Source organism: Triturus cristatus, chromosome 7, assembly GCF_964204655.1.
Source record: "Triturus cristatus chromosome 7, aTriCri1.1, whole genome shotgun sequence".
NCBI classification, from domain to species: Eukaryota; Metazoa; Chordata; class Amphibia; order Caudata; family Salamandridae; genus Triturus; species Triturus cristatus.
This window is the reverse complement of record NC_140590.1, coordinates 1,452,560,682-1,452,583,229: the sequence shown is the minus strand read 5'-3', so window position 1 is coordinate 1,452,583,229 and position 22,548 is coordinate 1,452,560,682. Positions and strand designations below refer to the sequence as shown.

Here is a 22,548-nt window from a genome sequence, read left to right as displayed (position 1 = left end):
TGTGTGGGAAGAAGTCAGAAGAAAACCATCCTAAGGACCTGGACAGCAGGAACAGGCCTTAGAAACAAGAAGACAGCAAGATTCTGACCTGAGAACTGGTTTCCCTGGAGCCTGGCGTCGAGTAGCCGAAGACCTGGAGCCCGAGGTGAAGAAGCGGCGCTGACTGAGGTAGCAGACGTCGTACCCGGAGCCGCCTGAGGTCGTAAGAGGGCGCCGGCGGAGGTCGAGTGGAATACCAAGGGTCGAGAAGGAGGTGAACCGAGGTCGAGTGAGCGGCGTCATCGGAAGGGTGAAGTCCGCCCTCCGGAGTCGTCGGAGACCGAGGTAGAGGAGCACCGGAGGTCGGGAGTGAGGATCGCACTCCGGAGTCGCCCGGAACCTGTAAGGAGGAACACCGGAGGTCGGGGGTGAGGATCGCACCCCGGAGTCGCCGGAAGTCGACAGCGAGGCCAGGCCGGCCGACGTCATCGGAGCCGAGAGCGCCATCGGACCGGGGCCGCCCGAAGTCGACATCGTGTGAAGAGACTGCCCGACGCCGTCGAATCGGAGGTCGAGTTCGAACCGAGGCCACCGACATCGGACCGGAACCGCCTACCGGCGTCGTCAAAGAACTGACACTGTGCCGAGGCCGCCGAGACCGAACCGGAACCGCCTCACGGCGTCGACACGACTCCAGCGGCGTCGGAACATCAGAAAAGGGCAGTAAGTGGAGTAGAGGGCGCCTAAGGCCCTGTGGAGACCTGAGAGACTACTCTAAGGGGCTAGGGAGGTGCTGAAACCCACCTGACTGTGCCTGGGGTGAACTGGGACTAACCTAGAGAGGTTGTGTGGAGAGGGAAGCCAGGGCATTGGAATTTCCCCCCTTTTGATCTACCTCAGTTTAGGCCTCAGCCTTTGCCTCAGCCAGGGAGTAGCCCCCCTCAAGCCTTCCACACCCTACAAGCTGTACCTGGGCCAAATCAGCCCTTAAGAATTGAAGTTCCATCTGATTCACAAAGTGTACTGTATACTTCTAATTATTTATTGGGGATACTGTATTTATTACGTTCTTATCTATTTATTGCTGCACTGAATTTATAGGTCCACAGGACTTGTTGGTGTACAGTATTTATTGGGACAGTATTTATTAGTACAGTATTTATTACCTCAAAGTATTTAATTGACTGTATATATTGCACTTGTATTTATGCCCTGTTATTTATGATCACCCCTATTTATTTCAGCAAACAGCCAGTATTTATTTGACCTGCTCTATTTAAAATGTATATACTGTGATTGTTATTTATTTTCCCAATCAGCAACTAAGAGAAGAAAGATAAAGAAAGCATATTTTCATAATTTTTACGGTGTAGAGTCGTTTTTGGAACGGATGCACGCATGGTTATTGTATGGGTATATTGTATGCTTAGCACTGCGCCTGTTTCCTGACCACTCGAGCCAAGCTACCCCGTTGTGTCGGGAAGGTCCACCACCACCCTGCGGAGTGGGAGTGGGCTGTTTCCAACAGGGGCACACTCTGGATCATTGACAGAGTGAAGACGAAACACTTGTCTGGCTGTGAGGAAGATGCAAGCTCCTACCTGTAGCATCTGGTAGTTATTGGCATCAAAAGCCTTTGAAGTGGTGCTGGTAAGCCTGACACATGTGTTGCGGGGACAGGCTAGACAAGTATGTATGTGTGTCGACAAAGAGGCCTGCCTGTAATCGGATGCAATTGTAATGTGATGCAGTGGCATTACGTCACTAAGTAGACTCAAGGGATTTGTTTGCATATAGCATAATCCGTGTTGACGTACAACCGGCAATCAAAAGGTGGCATGTAACACACTTTATGACTGCACATTGCGTACTTAAAAGCTCATTAGCATGCAGGTAGGAGTCTACTGCTACCTTAATGAATCTCACAACGCAGCTGGAAAGGTGCATTCAAAGGATTAATTTAATGCCAAATAGTGCCAATTTGTAATGATAATTATAATGAAGATAAAAAAATTAAGACCATCTGGCCAATTGCGGTTACATTTAAAAGCATCAACTCCCTACCCACGTGTGACAACTATGACCTCATTTTTTTTAGTTTGTCAATTTGATGTGATGGCTCTTTCTTTCTCTGTCCACATGGGGCAGTGGTGACTATATTATTTATGTTCATTTATTGGTTCTATAATTGGTTTTCTATCCAGGTTCCACTGTTGTGTGTGTGTGTACCTGCATTGTGTGCTTATGCAATATGGATTTGGTCATAGCTCCCCTAACCTTTCCCCCTATACCAGGGTCACCCTCAATGTCATGGGGAGACTGGAGGGATATTTTGAGACATATTTAAAATCTGTGTGTTGTGGTGTACCTGTCATGTTTAGAAGATGTTTAGAGTCATGGATAAGATTCGTATAATGCTGCCTGATAGGCATGGTGCATGTAGTGAGTCAAGGAAGAATCCTTTAGGTTGGAAATAACAAAAAGAGCAGGGTATTCTGTTGGATTTCATTTACCCAGATCAAGTTCTGCTTACTTTTGAGTCAGATGTTTAAGTGGAAGAATTAGCTTCCTTAATTTTTTTCTGAAGCACTTGTGTGTTTAGAGGTTTTTGTCACAAGATCTATGCAAAAGAAGGTGCCACACCTTGTGAACATAGGTTGTGAGGTGTGTCTTTAGCCTGGAGTCCTGCATTTGATGAATTCAGTCCATTTATCAATTGTGGAATTGAGTCTCTTGAGTAAGAAGAATATATGAGTCACATTGATATTGTGAGGAAGCCAGATGGCAAGATTAGAATGTGCATAGATCTCCAAAATTTAAATAATGCAATTTGGGCCGACAGACACCCGCTGCCCAATGAGATGATGGCCACAATGGGAGAAGGAAAAGTGTTCTCGATTGTTGATTAAAAATAGGTTACAACCATATTTGCAGTATCTTATTTGCATAACTCTAGAACGTATTTAAAGGCTCGTGTAAATGCCTTTTGGGCTTGCCTTCACTGTACTGTTTTTCAGAAGGCTTTGCCAAGTTTATTTGAGGCAATACAGTGGGTGAGATATTTTCAGGATGATATCTTGGTTTGAGGGAAGAAGAACTTACTGCTGTATTGCACAAGGTTGTGAAGGTTTTCAGTGAGGCAGGTTTGACTATTGTCGTCAATAGGTGCATGTTTACTCTACACAAAGTGGAATATTTGGGCCAATCGATATCTGGCATTTGAATAAAGTCAAAGATGAAGTTAGTCACGGCAATCGAATGGACACCAACACCTGAATACAAAGAACAGTTCCATTTGTTCCTTGGAATGGCAGATTGCCATTTGTGGATCGTTTGTCAGATAAAGCAATAGTGCTGAAGGCATTATTAAAAATGCCACCTTTGAGTGTTTCCAGGCTTGTAAGAACAGATTTGCTCAGTATAAAACTTGTATTGTGAATACTGTGGAGTAAAAAACTTATGATTAGTTTGCACTGTTCCTTCTCTGGGCGGTGACTTCTCCCCCCACCCCCTGCACAACTAATATTCCCGATATGGATCCTCCTTGTATTTGTTATTTTCAATACAGTTACTCAGAAATATGATTACTTTTATACTGTTTGGTGTATACATAATGGTGACAAAATTACACATTGCTTCAGAATAATCCTTAAGAAAATGTTAGTGTTTGTCAAAAAACTTATAGTGCATAAATGCAATATTTCTTTCACATTACATCAGTCCCTAATGCATTGCAGACCCTTATTGGTCCTTCATCAGGGGGTTTATTTCCCTGAAAGAAACAAAACAACAAACTTGATAAACAAAACGAATGTGAAAAAGCACTTTTGCTAATTACTAATTTTCATATTCTGATCATTCATGTACGTCATGTTAGTGTCAGAACAATACAAATGATGAATTGGTAAATCCAGTAAATCTCTTCCTCCAAAGTATACATCAGGAGTGATCTACAAAACAACATCGAACATGATACGTAGTTCATATTCCCATACTCCATCATGACCATAAGTGGCCCGTTCAATACCCTCCAACCTGTTCTCTCTGGTACAAAACAATTTCGAACATGGTATGGGGTTCGTGTTCCCACATTCCATCATGACCATAATCGGCCCATATCCATGCCCTCCACACTGTTCTCTCACTTACAGACTTCATTTTAATACAAATGCCTAGCTGTTAATCAACTCCCTTCCCAAGTCAATGATCTACACTCTCACTGCCGGTGTGTGGCCCTGGAAAATGATATCCAAATGCACTAATATATTTTGACAAAATACATTCTCCTATCTCATCATCTATTTGTAATCAAAATTGTGTATTGTTAATACAAAGCTTACCCTCTGGAATTACGCGAGGTAACAGGACAGGTTGTCTTGTGTATTGAGCTGTTGCCATGTTGGTTCCCTATTTATGTCTCAAAAACCGTGATCACTGAGAGAGGACTTACTCTCCTGTGTTTGGTACATTTTCACATTTCCGATATGAGAGATGTGGTTAAGAATCGATTTAAAGATGTGATCGGTTTAAATTAAGTTAATTGAAGTAATACATTTATATGAAAAAGTGTCAACTTGTTTACAAATATTATTCCATTCGATTAAAAGAAGTCTAAAGAGGGTTGAATCCTTAAAACGGTCCTGTTATATATGTGTCTTTACTGTATACTTGAATACCAATGTGTCCATCAAGGTCTGTGTTTAAAAGAACTCATTAAATACTAACGTGCTAGTCAAGTGCATATCTATCGCTGTCCCTAAAATTGGGCACCTTATTGGAATGAGCATTATAGATATTCAAAGTGCCGGTTTTCGATGCAGGGGTTGTGACTCTGACAGTGCACTGAGGCATGCTAACCAGACCTCAGCCTTAGTCCTCCTTCCCTAAAAACAAGCTAAAGTTACATTGTTCTACAATTGGCTAAGGACTTTAGCACGCCTGTAAGTCCCTAGTAAATGGTAACCCAGGTCCCTGTAAGCCCCTAGTTAATGGTACCCCGGGTACCTAGGACATATGTGTTAAAGAAGGTCCCTAAGGGCTGCAGCATATCTTATGCCACCCTACAAATTCCACACAGACTGCTATTGCGGCCTGAGTGACATGGTGCAAACCCTGAGTGAAAGCATGACATGACACACTCCAGTCATGCCAAAGTCACTGCATCTAATATATGTAAGTCGCCCCTACAACCGGCCTTTAAGCCCTAAGGTAAGGTGCAATATATTTAATGTGAGGACATGTCTGCATGAGCATATATGCCCCTGTGATGTCTAGTTCTATTACTAGATATTAAAAGTGAGCAAATAGGGAAGCCATCTTAAGATATGTACTGGGCAGTAGTCAAAACTATAATGACTTCACTGAAACTTATGGTGTTTGATATCAAGCACCACGTATGATTAAATCCACACTTATTCTGCTCTCAGAGGACAGAAATAATGATTACCCTGGCAGGAGGTGTTTACACCTTTTCCAAGCAGGATGACTGGTGATCTACATATCAAGGCAGGAAGCTTCAAAGGCCTCTCATGCCTTTCATATGCAACCCAAGACTTCCAGAGACTGGGGAAATGCCAACCCCTGTCCTGGGCCCATCTGGCACCAGGATAGGTGGGAAAATTAGCAATGCAGGAGGCATGTTGCACTGCCAGGCTGGACACGCCTCTAGAGTGAACAGACGGAAGTGAACACAAAATTAGAAATTACAACATCTTGTCTGTGGGGGAATTAGGAATTCTGGGACAGGATGATGCACACACACCAAAATAAGCGATCATCTAGGGGGTGTAGTGGCCCCAGGTATAAGTAGCCCATTGGCTTCTACCCCTCACTCCCCTTAACACCCCTAAATTGAGTATTTAGAGGACCGCCAGTTGCCAAAGAAGCTACTCCCCTGCAGCCACCGGCACCAAATGAAGCGAGGTGCGGTTCACCGTACTGCCACCTACCGGGACTACTGCAGCTGCTCAGGAAAAGGTAGCAATGCTCCTACAGGTCAGATCTGTCCTTTCTCCAAGTGTGGGGATGCCAGGACCGACCTGAGCTGCACAGTACTTACCCCTAGCAGCAACCAAGGCCTGCTGTGTCCAGTCCGGACACCAACGCCAAGGAAAACCGATCTGCAAACGAGGGACTTCAGGGACAGTGAGACCCACATCGTGAGTGAGCCAGCTGTCCTGTTTGCCCCTCTTTAGCAGAAACCAAGACAAAACTTGAGTTCAAGGGAGGTCCCGAGACCCTCTAAGGCTCAGCCCACCCTTGGGTTTGGCAAGACTGGACTTCCAGTCACCGCCTGCAGCCTCTTTCTGCAGGCCACCTCCAATCGCGAGAGACTTCAGTACCAAACCCGACGTCAAAAGACATCACTTCACCCAATCCCCATAGCCCAAGGAGAAGTCTACCAACAGTGTCCCTACGTGCCCAAACATCTCAAGGGTTGAGTCCCCCTATTGGTTCCCCTGGTCTGGTCCCCCAGTGCCAGCTGGCAGCCTCTTTCTGACTAGACCATTCCCTATTAAAGTGAATGGGACACTTGGCGCCGTAATACACCTCCGCACTCGGGCGCCCTAGAGCCTCCCAAGGTGACCTGTTGGTGTGGCATTGGACCTTGCCCCATACTCACCTTAAGTCCAGAAGAACAGTCCTGTAAGTCGCTGTTAAGTGCCCCAATGCAGTACACGTTTTCCCCATAGGATTACATTACCGCTATCAAAAAATTGCACTGTCACTTTTGAAAACTGAAAAACTTCATATCTCGAAAAGTACTTACCTGATTCCGATAATCCTGGTATCTAAATTCATATAAAGGTATGTGTTATTTTTATAAATTGGTGTCAGATTTCTTTATTGAGTGTGTGTCTCATTGCCTTTGTGTGTACAATAAATAATTAGCACTATCCTCTGATATGCCTAACTGCTCACTCACACTACCACAAAAGAGAGCATTTGGGGTGTCATTTGTGCTGCTGTAAACCATTTGGGGTTTGCTTGGACTCTTTAAACAGTGTACTTCATTTTGGTCCAATATATAAAGAGCCTACATTCGGTACCTGAGAGAACGGTGTGGAGGGTATCGGAATGGGCTGCTTATGGTCATGATGGAATATGGCAGCACGAAAAACAATCTACATTCGACATTATTTTGTACCAGAGAGAACGGGTTGGAGGACATCGGAATCGGCCACTTATGGTCATGGAGTATGGGCATAGGAACTACATATCACTTTCAGTGTTGTTTTTGTAGTTTCCACCTGATGTATACTTTGGAGGAAGGGATTTACTGAATTTACTGATTTGTTGTTTGTATTGTTATGACACTAACATGAAGAACATGAATGATCAGAATATGCTAATGAGTAATTACAGCGAAAATGCTTTCTCACGTTCCTTTGGTTTATACAGTTTATTGTTTTGTTTATTTCAGGGAAATAAACCCCCTGCAGAAGGACTAATCGGAGTTTAAAATGCATTGGGGACTGATGTAATATGAAAGAAGTATTGCAATATGCACTATGAATACATTTTTGATCAAACTAATATACACACAAAATTTTGGAAGGATTATTTTGAAGCAGTGTGTAATTTTTGTCGACGTTGCATATACCAAATAACAGTGTAAAAGTAATCATATTTTTGAGGAGAAACTTTATTGAAATAAGGTTCCTCCTTGTATTTGTTCTATCAGGAATATTAGTTGTGTAGAGGGGAGACACTGTCCCAGAGAAGTAACATTGCAAACTCATCAATGTTTAAACATACCTACGTTCAGGAGGTGATACCCCACTAGCACAACACGTCCTCACGTATAACTAGATAACCTTTGGGGGAAAAAGAGTGAGCTGATTCTCAGTAAGTATTTGAGTAAAAAATCTATGACGTGAGTGATCGCGCCATATTTGTAACAGACTTATACCTGAATAGGAACTACACTAACCCCCATAATACACTTCCTTGGGGTAGATTCAACAAACGCAACACACTGGTTGCCTTCTCTGACACATCGGCAGAATCATCGGACGTATCTGACCTGGGAGATGGTATGGGTGAATTGTTAATGCAAGAAAAGGATGGTGTTAAAAGAGATATGGCATTCACATCACAAATGTTTAAAGAGGCTAAAAGCACACATAGTATGACTGAAAAAGCGGAGCTGGCCTGTTGATGGGCTAATAAATATATATAGCAGTTCCGTGACCTTAGAAAGGAGCTCGGACTTTGTCTTCTCCCCTCCATATAGTCACAGAACCTGGTTTTCATGAAGTCTCTTGGTATTTGGCAGCTGTGCTTCTGCACAATTGCATAAAACTACAAAAGAATATATAACTGAGCTTGAAAGGCTGACATTTCTCAGAGGGGTGCGAAAAAAATCTTTAGTATGACATTTATTAAGGATCAATCATAAAAGGAATAATATATCACCAGTTTTCAGATGTCTGCATAAAAGCCACTATTAGAACATGTTGAAAGGGTGAAGTGATCATAATAACATTGTATGATATAGAGGAGATGAAATGGGGCTCATAATGTTGTGTCTGGCTGATTAACTGTATAGTACTTACTTGACTAGAAAGGGTCCAATCTTCCCGTGCATGGATGAAGGAAGGTGTTGGTTGCATACAAAGGGGAGTTTTTCTTCCTGTTACGAGTGACTGTCAAACGGGTGTGCTCTGAACTAGTTACAGCAGTGTTTAGCACTGTTATAGACATGGAGGCCAGATGTACCACCATTCCATTTTGTGGGTCGCAAGTTTTTTTTCATTTTTTAAGGGCAGGCAGTGGTCCATGGGACCACTACCTGCTCTTAAAAGTATGTTTGCTGCCAAACACAACAGGAAAGGGATCTCCTGGGGACCCCTTCCCATTTGGGATTGGCTTACCGCCAATTTGAAATTGGTGGTAATGGTGACTGTTTTGCAACCGCATTTGTGGTCGTAAAACAATTGTACATCTCCCTGTGACTCGCTATTAGGAAGGGATGCCCTTGGCACACCCTTTCCTAATAGCGACCGGCAAACCCTATTTTGTGATTTGGTAATAGGTTACCGACTTGCAAAATCCAGTTTGTACATGCTATAACTCTTTTTAGCAGTCGCACATGGCCTGGTTTTCCATTTGCGACCACTAAAAATGGTCATACATCTGGCCCATGATTCGGTATGCAAGATTGAGTGTGATGTAATGCTTCAAAGGGAACGTATACAAACTAAAATCATTTGTCAAAGTCTTTGTTCCTGATCAGGAAATCAATGGCTTTGGCAATTATTATTCTTTATGGATTTTAGTTCTAAGGTTTTCATGTCTGAACAAGGGAAATGTGCACCCCAAATGGTTATGGACAGAGTCAGTCTGGCATAAAAATAACCCATACCCTGGAGGCACTGTTACACCACCAGTAAATCACTTAATGGAATCTACACATATGGGAAAAGAGCTAGAACAATGGTAGCAGTGGTCCACAACGGGAAATCACTGTATGAAGCCCCCAGAAGAGTGATTTGCTTCAGGTCCATTATCTTATATGGAGCTTCGTGCCACTAATTGTCAGTTCTATGTTCTGAATATCACTGTATTCCTATAAAACATTTTTAAATCTAGATTGATAACACATCTTTCTGCATCACTGTCAATTCTTTGTGACGTAGGCTTTGGCACCACCCAGAGAAGTATTTCTCTCTCACCATTGCTGTTAATTGTTTGATGTGTCATTCCACCTCCTATGGACTGCTTTCTTTGAAATTTATGCAGGACTATTGTACATTTCAAAAGTACACTCAATCATCACACATTACATTCTTTTGGCCTTACCATTAATAGCTTTCCGAATTGTTTAAAAAAGAATACGACCCACGTAATAAAGCAGTATTATTTCAGTTTTGCACTTTGTGGAAACACATCTGTGTACATAAATTACAAAACTGTAGCTTTTCTAGGACATTCAGTCTCAGCTTCAGGAGTCACAAAATAAAAAATAAATAAAAAAAAGAAGTGTTTCGGAAGTGGGTTGTCTCTGGGATTTGGACTGTGGATGCACCGCAAAAGTAATGCAACATTGTAACCAATTGTAATGTTTCACTTTCACCATTCCTTATCACTATCCCCCACGCCCCATTCTAGTTATTGGCCCATTATTTGCAGACGGCAGGATTTTAGGTTGGCTGTATGTTAAACACTATAGGCCAACCTTAGGTCGTCCTATATGCTGAGATAGGACAGAAGGAACGTAGAGTGGGAATGGAGGGTCAAAGAAAAGAGAAAGATGGGGAAGCCTTGTTTGATCACTGAGGAAATATGGTCTTAGAGGGTTCAAATGTATTAGGAGCTTTTAGCACTATCCAAGCTCCCCCAGGCATGGTGTTGTCCTGGGAAAGAGTGTAGGGACTGAACATGTAATGGTTTGTTTGAAACAAAGTGCTCCGCTGCTTACATGTTGCTTTGTTTTTGCCCCATTAGTACTTTCCATAGCCTCATCCGCGTAGATCCTGATGCTGCCTGGCTGGTGCTGAATGAGAAGTATTGTCCTGTCTCATATGAACCACCCCACGAATCTCTCCGACAGGTGACACTCCAAGGAATGGGACAGAAAAGGAATGAATTCACGGATAATGTACAGCTACTTCTTGACCATCTGACCTGAGGTCAAGGACACCCTGAACCTGGAGCCTTTACTGCTACTGCTCTACACGCGAATGCTGATGCCACCATGGCTGGTTCACAAAGATCATCTTCCATGACCAGCTGCAATGGGACGGCAAGGTCTCCAACACATCATCATCTGTTAACCTTCATGGATAAGTCACCCTGGGTTTTCTGCTGTTCGAAGGAATATTCTTTCAGATTACAGGCTCCGCCAGGAAATCTTCAGATTCTCTTTACTTATGCAGAGAAATAGCTGTGCGTCACTCTTACTCCAGCTGCTGTGTTTAGAAAAATCACAAACTGTACATTGTAAAGAGAATTTTTTTGTTTGTGCTCCTAGATGATTTTAGCTTACTTACAATGCATAAAATCTAAGCCTCTGATTTTTTAAAAGTACTTTCCCACTGTAGTCGTTCATAGGATGTGAACGAGAAATGCTTATTTATAAAACTGTATTTGAGGAAGAAATTAAAAAAGCCATAGCGAATGTTAAATTTGTTGAACCAGTGTTAAGCCTGTATTCTTATTGTAGGCACCGATTTTTAAGAGAGTCAAGTGTCAGGGGCTGAAGTGCACATGGGACGGTAGAGTGCAAGCCAGCACTGGGCGAGTAGGTGCTTACACTCTACACAGTATAGTGAACCATGGTATGGAAAGTGAAGTCCATACCTTGAAGAATAGCGGAATGCAATGGAGAGAGGTTTTGTGCCTAGTACAGTGAGGTCATGCACCTAAAAGTATGATTGAATAGCTAGTGGAGTGTGTGTTTGTGTGTACACCAATGTCCCAGTTCCTCGTCACCAGGACCCAGCGGTAAAAGGTGCACGTACGGGTGAGGAACCCATGAAGACAAACACCACTCTAAAACACTTCAGTGCAAGAAAATCCATTCGGCTTTTGATAACTAGAAAAGCATGATTTATTGAAGTGCAGTCATGTGACAAAACACCCAATGCATTTCGGCATTGCAAACACCTTGGACACAGGTGGAAGACATTGTTATCAGCACCAATATAAACAAAAAACAAGTGTGAGTAAAAAAAACGACAGCATGAGCCCAGTCCAACAGTAAGATAAAATTCTACCATCTTGGCATGACTACTGGTACCGTAAATATATAGGAAAACGGGAACATGCATCATCCAGTATAATCCATAAATTGGAAAGCCTGTGTAATGTTGATAAAACATCAGTCCTCGGAGATTAAAATAACAGTTGCCAAATGGCAATAGAAGATGCTGTGATCATCAACCGGTGTAATGTACACAAAAACATAGGAATGTGGTCAGCCTGCCAACGACAGAATGTGCACAACAAAACAGCAGCAAGGCAATATAAATGCTCAACTGAATGTGGCAAAATAGCCACTGGTTTTGCAGTGTAGGAGGAAGTAAAATATAGTGTTACATTGAGTTCTCGTACGTTGTACACCACATTTCATGATGTCAAGTGGACAAATGTACTCCTCAAAATACGCAAGATCAAAGCCTGGCATAAAATGAATATATTTAAAAAACAAACTGATACATCAAGTCCCAGTGGGCAGCACATACAATACCCACATAGCAATAGTAAGTGAAATAGCAGATTTCATGACACCCAAGTGGGCGTATGTATGCCCCAGAGTGCACAAGGAAGTACATTGGCATGCAGTGGTTAAAGATATGAATATGAAACCCCTAAACCATCAAGCCCTAGTTAGCAAAATATACGCTGACTGCATAGCAAATACATTGCAAATAGCCATAGTATTACATGGAAAAACACACACGTATCTAACAAATGCAAACTGGAAAAAACAGGAAAATCACGGTCCCCTTAAATAGTCACCTGAGTATACAGTCATATGCCTCAACCAACATTGAAGGCAAGAAGATATGAAAAGTTCACAAAACAAGAACATTTAGAAAAAGAAGATATAATAGAGAAAAATAGAGAAAAGGTGATAAGTTACATCTATGCTCCTTGGATTCAACAGAGGTGAGAAGAGAATAGAGTCCAGCCCCAAGGCCAAACAGGACAGGGAAATATCAAGTTATTCTTGCCAATCCTTGACAAAGGGCCAAACCTGTACAAACAAAATATAAAGTTAAAAGCAATATATACAGATGTGGAGTAGCGGTCATAAGAGATAAAAGCTTACAACTGTACCCATATACATAATGCTGCCTGGTTATATACTTTTGAAAAAAGGGAGTTAGGCCGAAGGGACGAGGACTAGCAGGGCCGTATTACAATATATAAGAGGAAGAAGGGGGCTAGGCCTGTACCTCACGTTTTTAAAAAAAAGTATTAACAATTCAGCTTTATGGCCAAACACATTCTTTCTTTGTTTGTACCGATATTTTATTTATACCTTTTACTTTTCTACTTTTAGTTTTTCATTAATTTGTTTCAACATAAAAAAGACAATTGTACCCCATAGGGTCCCTACAACATTAATCTTACAACTAGCAGAGGTAGCTCTCAAAAAGAATTACTTTAGATTTGAAGACCAATTCTTTGTACAAGTCAAAGGTACCGCTATGGGATGTCCTTATGCCCCAGAAATGGCGGTACTCTATATGGCCCAATATGAAGAAAGATTTATCGAAAACAACAATCCCTTCAGAGGCAAAATAATACAGTGGCTATGATACATCGACAATATCTGGCTCCTGTGGCAGGGGAGCCAGATAGAGCTGAAGTCGTTCCATGAATGGCTTAATGCCCGACACAAAGACATCAAGTTTTCTGTGCAGTCCAGTAAAACTAAAATGACTTTCCTAGATGTTGAGATCACTCCAGTAGCGAATCAATTGATAACATCTCTCTATAGAAAAGAGACAGACAAAAATACAATCTTGCACCATAAAAGCACTCACCCCAGAAGCCTTAAAGAAAACCTCCCGTATGGGCAGCTAATAAGAATCAGGAGAAACTGTACTGAGATTAGGGACTTTGAAAAACACGCAGCTACCTTTTGCAAAGAAATGACCAAAAGGGGCTACCCAAAAAAGCTATTAAAGCACTCAACTAAAAGAGCTCGATTCACACCCCGAGAAAGTCTCCTTCAAGTGAAAGAGAAAAAACATCTTGACAGACTAGTATGCGTGACAACATTTGTTCCTGATACAAATAAATTCAGGCAAATTATACTAAACAAGCATTGGCATAGCCAATAGGTCTCGCCTTTGGAACCTTATAAGTATTTAGTTATGCAGTACAATATCCTTGGTGCAACAACATCAACTGTTGCGTGGCTAAACACGTACAAGGTCCCAAAGGCGAGACCTATTGGCTATGCCAATGCTTGTTTGCTTTAATAATCGGGAGACTCGCCTGAGTAATGACACTGGAGCTTAGCTTAAAGGTTGCTGACAGACCCTGACTTTTCCGCCCTCTCGGCGTGCCGTGTGGCGCACTCCCCGATACTCTCCCATCTTATAACACCAGAGGCCAAGAGGCATCATCTTCTGGCACCTTTCAGCGTAACTGCCTACAACAGTGCCGGATCTCGAGCGGCTGGTCCATAGATTGCATCAACACCTGTGTGAGGCTTTCTGGTGCAGCCGTAGGAAGGTCCTTGCTCTTCCGGAGCAGTTGGGCGGTCCCTGATTCAGGAGTTGGGCGGGCTCTTTGGGGTCGGGGTGGGCGGGACATTATTTACAAGCCTCGATCTCTTGTCTTTATTGGGCGATGTGTTTAAACACATGGCCCCATAAAGATAAGAAAGTGCACCAGTATCTTCCCAAGTACGTAGCCATTTGTGGTTGCATTTGGCTTTACTGACAGGCGTGAAGTAAGCTGCGCCATACATCAGACCTCCAAAGAGCACCCTATCCATACACGGGACCTAACGGCAACACATAGACAAATGTTTCATAGACGGAACTATAACCTTTGTCACAGTTTGACATTTTAGTTGCGAGGACGTGACATGGCTGAATTTTCCCTCTACCCTGCTGGTAAATGTGTGCTTGGGAGACCCCTGTCGCACGTTTCACAAACGAAAAATATTAAAGAAGTCGGTGTCCTATAAGTAAATGGTGAAACACGTGCACCTAATCCTTAGCATCACAACCTCAAGACACGTTTATGTGATTGCACATAAATGCAAAATTGAAACTACGATGTTAGAACAATAAAAAAAAAAGGGGGGCAGAGGGTGGAAGATTTAAAGTAACCGAGAGATGAAGGAATGAAGAGACCACGTTTCCGAAGTAGAATGAAAGTGAGTGAAAAAGAGTGGGTAAGAGTGCGTTTCTGCAGCTGATCCGGGTGTGACTGTTGGAGTGAGGGAGGATTGGCCACCCAGCCGTGGCAGGAGCACCTGGAGGGGTCTCCGGGCAGATCTGCAAAGAGTCCTGCGTTGTGCCGCGCAGGCTGCTGGTTTTCCAGTCAATCTCGTCGGCACAGTAGCGGGCGGAGCTGACTTCAGCCTTCCACCAGCGGATACCCACATCTCAGCCTGCAGAATGCAACACGAACAGAGTTCTGCAGGCGAGGGCAGCTGTGAACACCGGGGAGGATGCGGGCCAGTACTGAAAGTGCGAGAACCAAGCTCTGATCCCAGCTTCCCGCTGAAGTGCTTTGTGACCCTAAGAAACAAGAAATGTAAATAAACAAAGATAGCTTACCTTAGATGTTCGGAAATCGCTCTGTACATCCCAGCAAGAGACATGAATAAACACGAGAACGTCCCTGTAAAAAAAAAAAGAAAAAAAACAACACGCCCACCAGTGTAAAAGGGACTGGGCTTAAAAAAGAGAAAGAAGCGAAAAAACACACCACCGAATCCGAAAAAGACGGGGCTTGAATTGACAGACAAAGCTCTTCTCCAATGGCTGACCAGCATTTAAGAGGCCAGCCAATGGAGAAGAGGGGCGGGTTCAAGCCCCACTACTGGAAAACATAAAATCTCGCCAGCGAGACTGCGCAAGCGCACCCTTCGCTAGCCGAGACCTGAAAACTGGCACCTCCTTGAGAATCTTGAATGTCCTTTTCCAAAACCATTATTTGCTATGAAAAAGAACCAGAGCATAGGACAACAAATATTGTGCGCAGACATTTCTCTACCTAAGCCAAAAAGTGACCTACTATCACAATGGAATTTAAAACCAATTGAAGGCCATCACAAGTGTGGCAATTGTGTGGCCTGCAATAGCACCATAGAAGGTACAGAATTTAATCACAACAGTGTCAAATGGAAACACTCTGACTTTACTAATTGTAAAACCAAGAACGTAGTCTATGCCATAATATGCCCCTGCAAGAAAATCTATATAGGGAAGACAAATCAACAGGTAAATATCCGAATCATACAACACAGATCGAGAATAAATCTGTCCGACTGCCCCAATGGTTGAGCATTTTAGTGCGTTGCTTCAAAAAGAGGCATATTTAATTCTAAAGTTCAATAGTGCCATGACAGGATTCAACAGTATGACAGAGTTGACTAAAACTTAAAACTTCGTAATCCACAATGCATTACAGTGGTCAATCGAATGAACACTGTCTGATTGGTAAATACAAGTGAAACTACAACCCCCAGAAATCCTGAAGAAACCATACTAGGCGAAGCCTTTGCCCAAAATGTCTACCGCTAATAATGGTATCCAGGAAGACGACATGGAATGCAGCTAAACCACAAGTGAAATTGAGGTAAGCGTAAGGCGATACACAACACAACCGAGAGATCGCTAAAGAAGCAATAGCCAGATTAGATCGGATTTTCACACTGTCTTACAGAACGCGCAAGCGAGAGAACTCGAATGCGAGGACTAGAATCAGCGAACTCCACGAACATTGCCAAAAGAGGTATGCGCACGATTCTTTGTAACCGCTAACAGAGATACATTGTTGCAAGGGAATATATAGTAAATAGAGTTTATTCCCCGCAGAAAACAAGCGCCGGTACAAAATAATCCAGTGGCACGAGCGGTCCAAGAAGAGATCGTCCCACAAACAGGTACTTATAAATGCTAAAATCTTACAGTGGGCAGACACGTGAAACACAAATTTCATTATAAAAGACCAAAACATGTATATATGTTTTGCAGGGCGCGATACATATAAATGGCCAGTAAAGAATCAGAAGGAAGTACAAAAGGTAGGAAACAGTAAATGAAAGTCCCTACTTAGATGAGACATCCCACATGAATATTACTGACAGGCCTCTCGGTCTTTTAACAGAAAGTCCCCAAAACAAGAGACAACTCGTGGTGCAGCCATTTAAAACTTGATGGGAAGACAAACAATACCTCTCAGGTATAGTTGTCAATAAAATGAGAAAATGCTAGCAAAATCAAATGAGAAAAGGAAGGAGCCCCAAAAATTAAAATTAAAACGTTTCTTTTATGTCACACATCCTTTACAGAAAATTAAAAAGCCCTGACGAGAATCCTGGTACTCAACGCCTAGGATTCGAAAGGCGTTGGCACATCAACAAAGCACAAATGAATGACAAATTAAATTCCAGCCTGAGAATTAAGGACTAATTTCTCTTCCAAAAAATAAATTACAAACGTTTTTCCCTGTGCAAATAAGGATACCTGATATAGACACTAAAAGTAAGTCTACGATCACTAATTTGTCCACCATAATTGGTGGAAAAAGATACATGTATTGGATGTCTTTATGTTTCGTATTTTTTTCACTCTTTGTGTATAAAGGTGTATTGTGATGTATTATGTATAGTATGTTTTACCATTTATGTGGATTCAGAATGTTTTGTAAAATGTTTATATATAGAATGTAGATATGATCGGACAATTGTCTTTTTCATGTTGAAACCAATTAATGAAAAACAAAAAGTAGAAATGTAAAAGGTATAAATAAAATACCGGTACAAACAAAAAAAGAATGTGTTTGGCTATAAAGCGGAATTGTTAATGCTTTTTAAAAAAATGTGAGGTACAGGTCTACCCCCCTTCTTCCATACCGCCTGGTTATATACAGCATATGATCACAGCCAGAAACCTATCAGAGAACTCTGGGAGGAAAAATGAATCGCCCAAATGGATAGACATTTCTTCACCCGTGTTCAAACCATTCAGGATTTTAGTATTCAATTCTAAAATGTATTTGGATTCAAGTTGTCTCAAAATATGAATGTGGTTGCGTCCTCTATTTGAGGCTGGCACCCTGTCAACAACAAAGAATCTCAAGAGGTCACTCTCCCCATTATGTGGCATACCAAATTTGCATTGTACAGGGTATAGTCTGTCACAGTTCTTTATGGTACCTATGTGTCAGAACTGCTTAAACGGCAGGGGGTCGATTCCCTCGGAGGCAGATGACTAGTCCCAATTCCTTCCTGCCAAAGCCAGCGACAGGTGAAGACAACTGTCACTGACTTCAGCCCGGGGGAAAGGGGAAGTGGAAGACAAAACAAGAGAGACTGCCTCTTGACTCAGGTCGCTCTCCTCACTTCTATGTTCAGAAAGAAAGTCACCTGCAAAAGAGAACACAACATAAACTTGCCCAAAGTTCTCAATTACCTCTCTTGCTCTCTCTCTTTCTATTTTATACCTATTTACCTGAGTCCCAGCTGAGGCTAGCTCCTCTCTATATGCCTTGTCTGGATTGTGTAATTATCTGACCGACTGGAAGGAAACTCCCAAGAGCTTGAATGTCACCTTGCTTTTAGGAAGTTTCTCACATAGATAACATGTATATCCCTCAAGGTTAAATAGAAGAATATACTGAGTTCCTCAGGAGTAGTTCTCAATCAATTTGGAAGTCCAACCATAACTTAGTTCTTTTTTGGTTCAGTTCTTGATAACCTCTAGAGCTCTAGGTTGAATGATTCCTTGTTACTGCTGCTCTCAATCACCAACAGTCTCTTAGTCTGCAAACGTGGACTTTGAAATTCACTTGAACACTCTTACTTGTGAAACGGGGGGCTCTTCTCTTCACAGAAGCAACTCCCCTTACCAAACTTCGACTCTTGCCTTTTTCCCTCGACGGAGGTCAGAAGCTGCTCTGGTTTTCACCTTGTTTCTCTGGTAAGGAATTTCAGAAAAGGCTTGAGAAAACTAATATACATGCAAGAATTACAAGATAGCATTCGCTACTTCCCTACTAATAACTTTGAGTCGTCTTATAAGTTCTCTGAGGTACTTCACTTGGTTGACGGGAAGCGCTGAGGAAGAACGCTCCTGTCAACGGTTTTCAAATCGTTGAAGTGCGCCGCGCGATCTTCGCGCATGCGCATCAGTTCTTCCGAAGCGTCTCGAGGGCGTACTACTAGACCGCGCACCACCACTGAAAGTGGACACAGTCGAGTCTCGATCCCCTGCTAAGGGGTGCTTCAAATTGCCAATAACTGCGCACAAGAAGGACCTCCAACCAGGACTAATTCTCCTCCAACGCGGATACTTGGCTGCCGGGATCTTTATGGAGACATGTCTTTCCTTGTCATCATGATGCCTAGCATAAACGGGAGCGTTCCTGACAGTACTTCCCACCAAAAAGCGCTCCCTCAATCTAGGCTTTGCTGGATTGGCTTTATGAAATTCACGGATCAATCTTGGAGCATGAATGCTGGTGTGAGGCTCCCATGATCTTTCCTCTGGACCAAAGTTCTTCCAGTCAATCAGATAACACAATTTGCCCTTCCTAAACATAGAGTCTAAAATTTTATGTACCTCAAACTCCTCTTCTCCATCAATCAAAACTGGTTTAGTAGGTGCCTGACATCTCAAATTAGGTGGACTCTTTTTTAGCAGGGATACATGAAACGTTGGATGGACCTTGAGATAGGAAGGCAAATGGATTCTGACTGTCACTGGATTTAGCATCTTGTCTACTTGGAAAGGACCAATAAAGCGAGGCTGAAACTTTCGATTTTCTTTTAACCTGAGGTTCCTAGTGGATAGCCACACTTTATCTCCTGGGCTAAAAACTGGACTGATTCTCCTTTTCTTATCTGCCTGAGTTTTATAAGAAGTCTTAGCCTTGGTTAGATTTTCTTTTACTTGAGCTAAAGAATCTTGAACTTCTTTTACATAAACCTCTACTGCAGGGACTGGACTTTCTTCCTTGTCTAATATTAAACTAGGATGTCTACCATAGTTTAGATAGAATGGTGAATTTCCCGTGGAAGAATGCTTGGCATTGTTATAGGCGAATTCTGCTGCCCACACCAACTCTGACCACTCTGCCCCTTGATCTAAGAGATAAAGCCGAAGGTACTGTTCTAGGTCTTGATTCACCCTTTCTGTCTGCCCATCTGTTTCCGGGTGAAAACTAGTGGAATAGCGGGCATCTATTCCTAACCTCTTAGTGAAGGCCTTCCAAAAATGGGAAACAAATTGCGAGCCTCGATCTGAAATCAAAACTTTTGGAATCCCATGTAACCTCACAACGTGTTGGGAAAACAACTGAGCTAAACTTGGAGCATTGGGAATTTTCTTAAGTGGGACAAAATGAGCCATCTTAGAAAAGGTATCTACCATTACAAGGATGGTATTAAATCCTTGACTTGGAGGGAGATCTACAATTAGATCCATAGAAACCGTATGCCAAGGATGTGGTGGAGTGGACAATGGCATTAACAACCCTTGCGGGGCCTTACGGTCTGATTTCCCTTTTAAACATCTTTCACAAGTGGACACAAACTGTCGTATCTGCGGTCTCATCCCTGGCCACCAAAAATTTCTTTCCACCAATTCAACTGTCTTGCAAATTCCTTTATGACCCGCTAACAGATTGTCATGGCAGGACTTCAGGGCCTTTTCCTGGAGAGCCTTTGTTGGAAGGAAAAGACGATTTTCATAGTAAGGTAATTCATTCTTTAGTTCTCTACCTTCTTCCTCCAAGGCCCATTGATCCATTTCTGTTTTTGTCATTGATCTCTTAATCTCAGTTGAAAAATCTGAAAGGTTTGTGGCTGATATAATTTTCTCCTCCGGGATAATAAATTGAGACTCTTGGATCTTTTCTTGGGAATTGGAGTCGATTCTGGAGAGTGCATCTGCTTTAGCATTACTGGCCCCTGGCCGGAAAGTGATCACAAAATTGAAGTCCGCAAAAAACAAGGACCATCGCAATTGCCTGGAAGTCAGAGTGCGAGCAGACTTTAAAAATTGCAAGTTTCGATGGTCAGTGAACACTGTGACTTTGTGCTTAGCTCCCATCAAGTAATGTCGCCACTCGATAAAAGCGCATTTCACTGCCAACAACTCCTTGTCGGCAATTGAATAATTACACTCTGGTGGAGTCAACTTTCTGGAGAAATAGGCTACTGGGTGAAGTTGTCCGGTGTCTGCATGGCGTTGAGAGAGAATTCCCCCAATGGCGACATCCGAAGCATCTGCTTCAACATAGAATGGATCTTCCGTCTTGGGATGCAGTAAAACTGGAGACTGAGTAAAAGATTTCTTTAAAAATTGAAAGGCCTCTTCAGCTTCTTTTCCCCAGACAAACTTCACTCCTTTCTTCAAGAGACAAGTAATGGGGGTTACCACGCGGGAAAAATTTGGGATGAATCTTCGATAGAAATTGGAGAATCCCAAAAAACTTTGAATCTCTTTGACATTCGTTGGAGATGGCCACTCTTGCACTGCCTTCACCTTGGTGGTATCCATACTGACGCCTTGAGGGGTGAGCACAAAACCCAAAAACTCAACCCTTTCAACATGGAACGCACACTTCTCCAATTTTACGTAAAGGTGATTTTCAAACAGCCTGGTGAGAATTGCTCGCACATGTTGCACATGCTCATCCTTGTTTTGTGAAAAAATCAAAATGTCATCGATGTACACCACCGCCACTCGGTCCAAAAATTCTCCGAGGATATCATTTACAAAATGCTGAAAGGCTGCGGGAGCGTTGCACAACCCATATGGCATTACTTGATATTCGAACAATCCATAACGGGTGCGAAACGCTGTCTTCCACTCATCGCCAGCTGCCACTCTAATCAGATGATATGCCCCTCTTAAATCCAATTTAGTGTACACCTTGGCATCTTTTACTTGATCCAGTAACACTGAAATCAAAGGAAGAGGGTAACGGTTTTTTACAGTCACTTGATTCAAGGCTCTGTAATCCACACATGCTCGAAGATCTCCATCTTTCTTGGGGATAAAAAATAGGGGAGAGGAAACTGGGGACTGGGAGGGGCGTATGAATCCATTTGCTAGATATTGATCTAGATAAGATTTCAAAAATTGATTCTCAGTTTCGGTAAGGGCATATATACGACTGCACGGGAGCACTGCCCCAGGCTCTAGTTCAATCTTGCAGTCATATGGGCGATGAGGGGGGAGTTTTTCGGCCTCTTTTTTGTCAAATACTGATGATAGATCCTTGTACTCAAATGGAATTTCTTTGGTTTCCACTGAACAAATTTGAACTGGATGGTGGACCAGACCTTGAACTGGCGATTCTTCTTTAGATTGGATCTGATCATTGAAACAATTTTCCTTACAGAAGGGGGAGTCCATGACAACTGTTCTCTTACTCCAATTTATGCTTGGATTGTGCTCTGTCAGCCAAGGAAGTCCTAAAATTAATTGAAACTGAGGAGCATCAATTAGATTGAACGTCATGTACTCCGAATGACCATTTAGTCCTTTTAATTGAACTAATTCAGTTTCGTGGGTGATAGGTCCTGAAGATAGATTTGTACCATCCACAGCCCTCACTGCCTCCAGAATTTCTTTTTTGACAAACTTGATTCCTTGCTGGCGGGCATAATTGATGTCACAAAAATTTCCGGTAGCCCCTGAATCTAACATCACTGAGACCTTCTTTATTTCCAATCCTCGAAAACTTATGGTAAAGGAGACTACCAAATGGGGAGCGGCAGACTGTAAAGTGTTCACAACTTGCTGAGGTTCTTGAGCTGACTTAGTAGTTGCTTCCACCCGCGCAGCTCCTTCTACGGGTGAAGCTTGTCTTTTCCCTGCTGAGAAACCTTTGGTCTTTTTGGACACTCTTTTACAA

General features: G+C 42.6%; 1 protein-coding gene across 4 annotated transcripts in view; it reads left to right on the top strand.

Moving 5' to 3' along the window:
• Positions 1-11,117, top strand: part of TTI1 (TELO2 interacting protein 1) — a 171,463-nt gene extending 160,346 nt beyond the window's left edge. For all 4 annotated transcript variants that reach the window (XM_085619197.1, XM_085619199.1, XM_085619198.1 and 1 more), the window contains exon 8: positions 10,429-11,117. In XM_085619197.1, the coding sequence (XP_085475323.1) occupies positions 10,429-10,612 (184 nt within the window). In that variant the 3' untranslated portion in view covers positions 10,613-11,117. The remainder of the gene's footprint in view (positions 1-10,428) is intronic.
• The last annotated feature ends 11,431 nt before the right edge of the window (positions 11,118-22,548 follow it).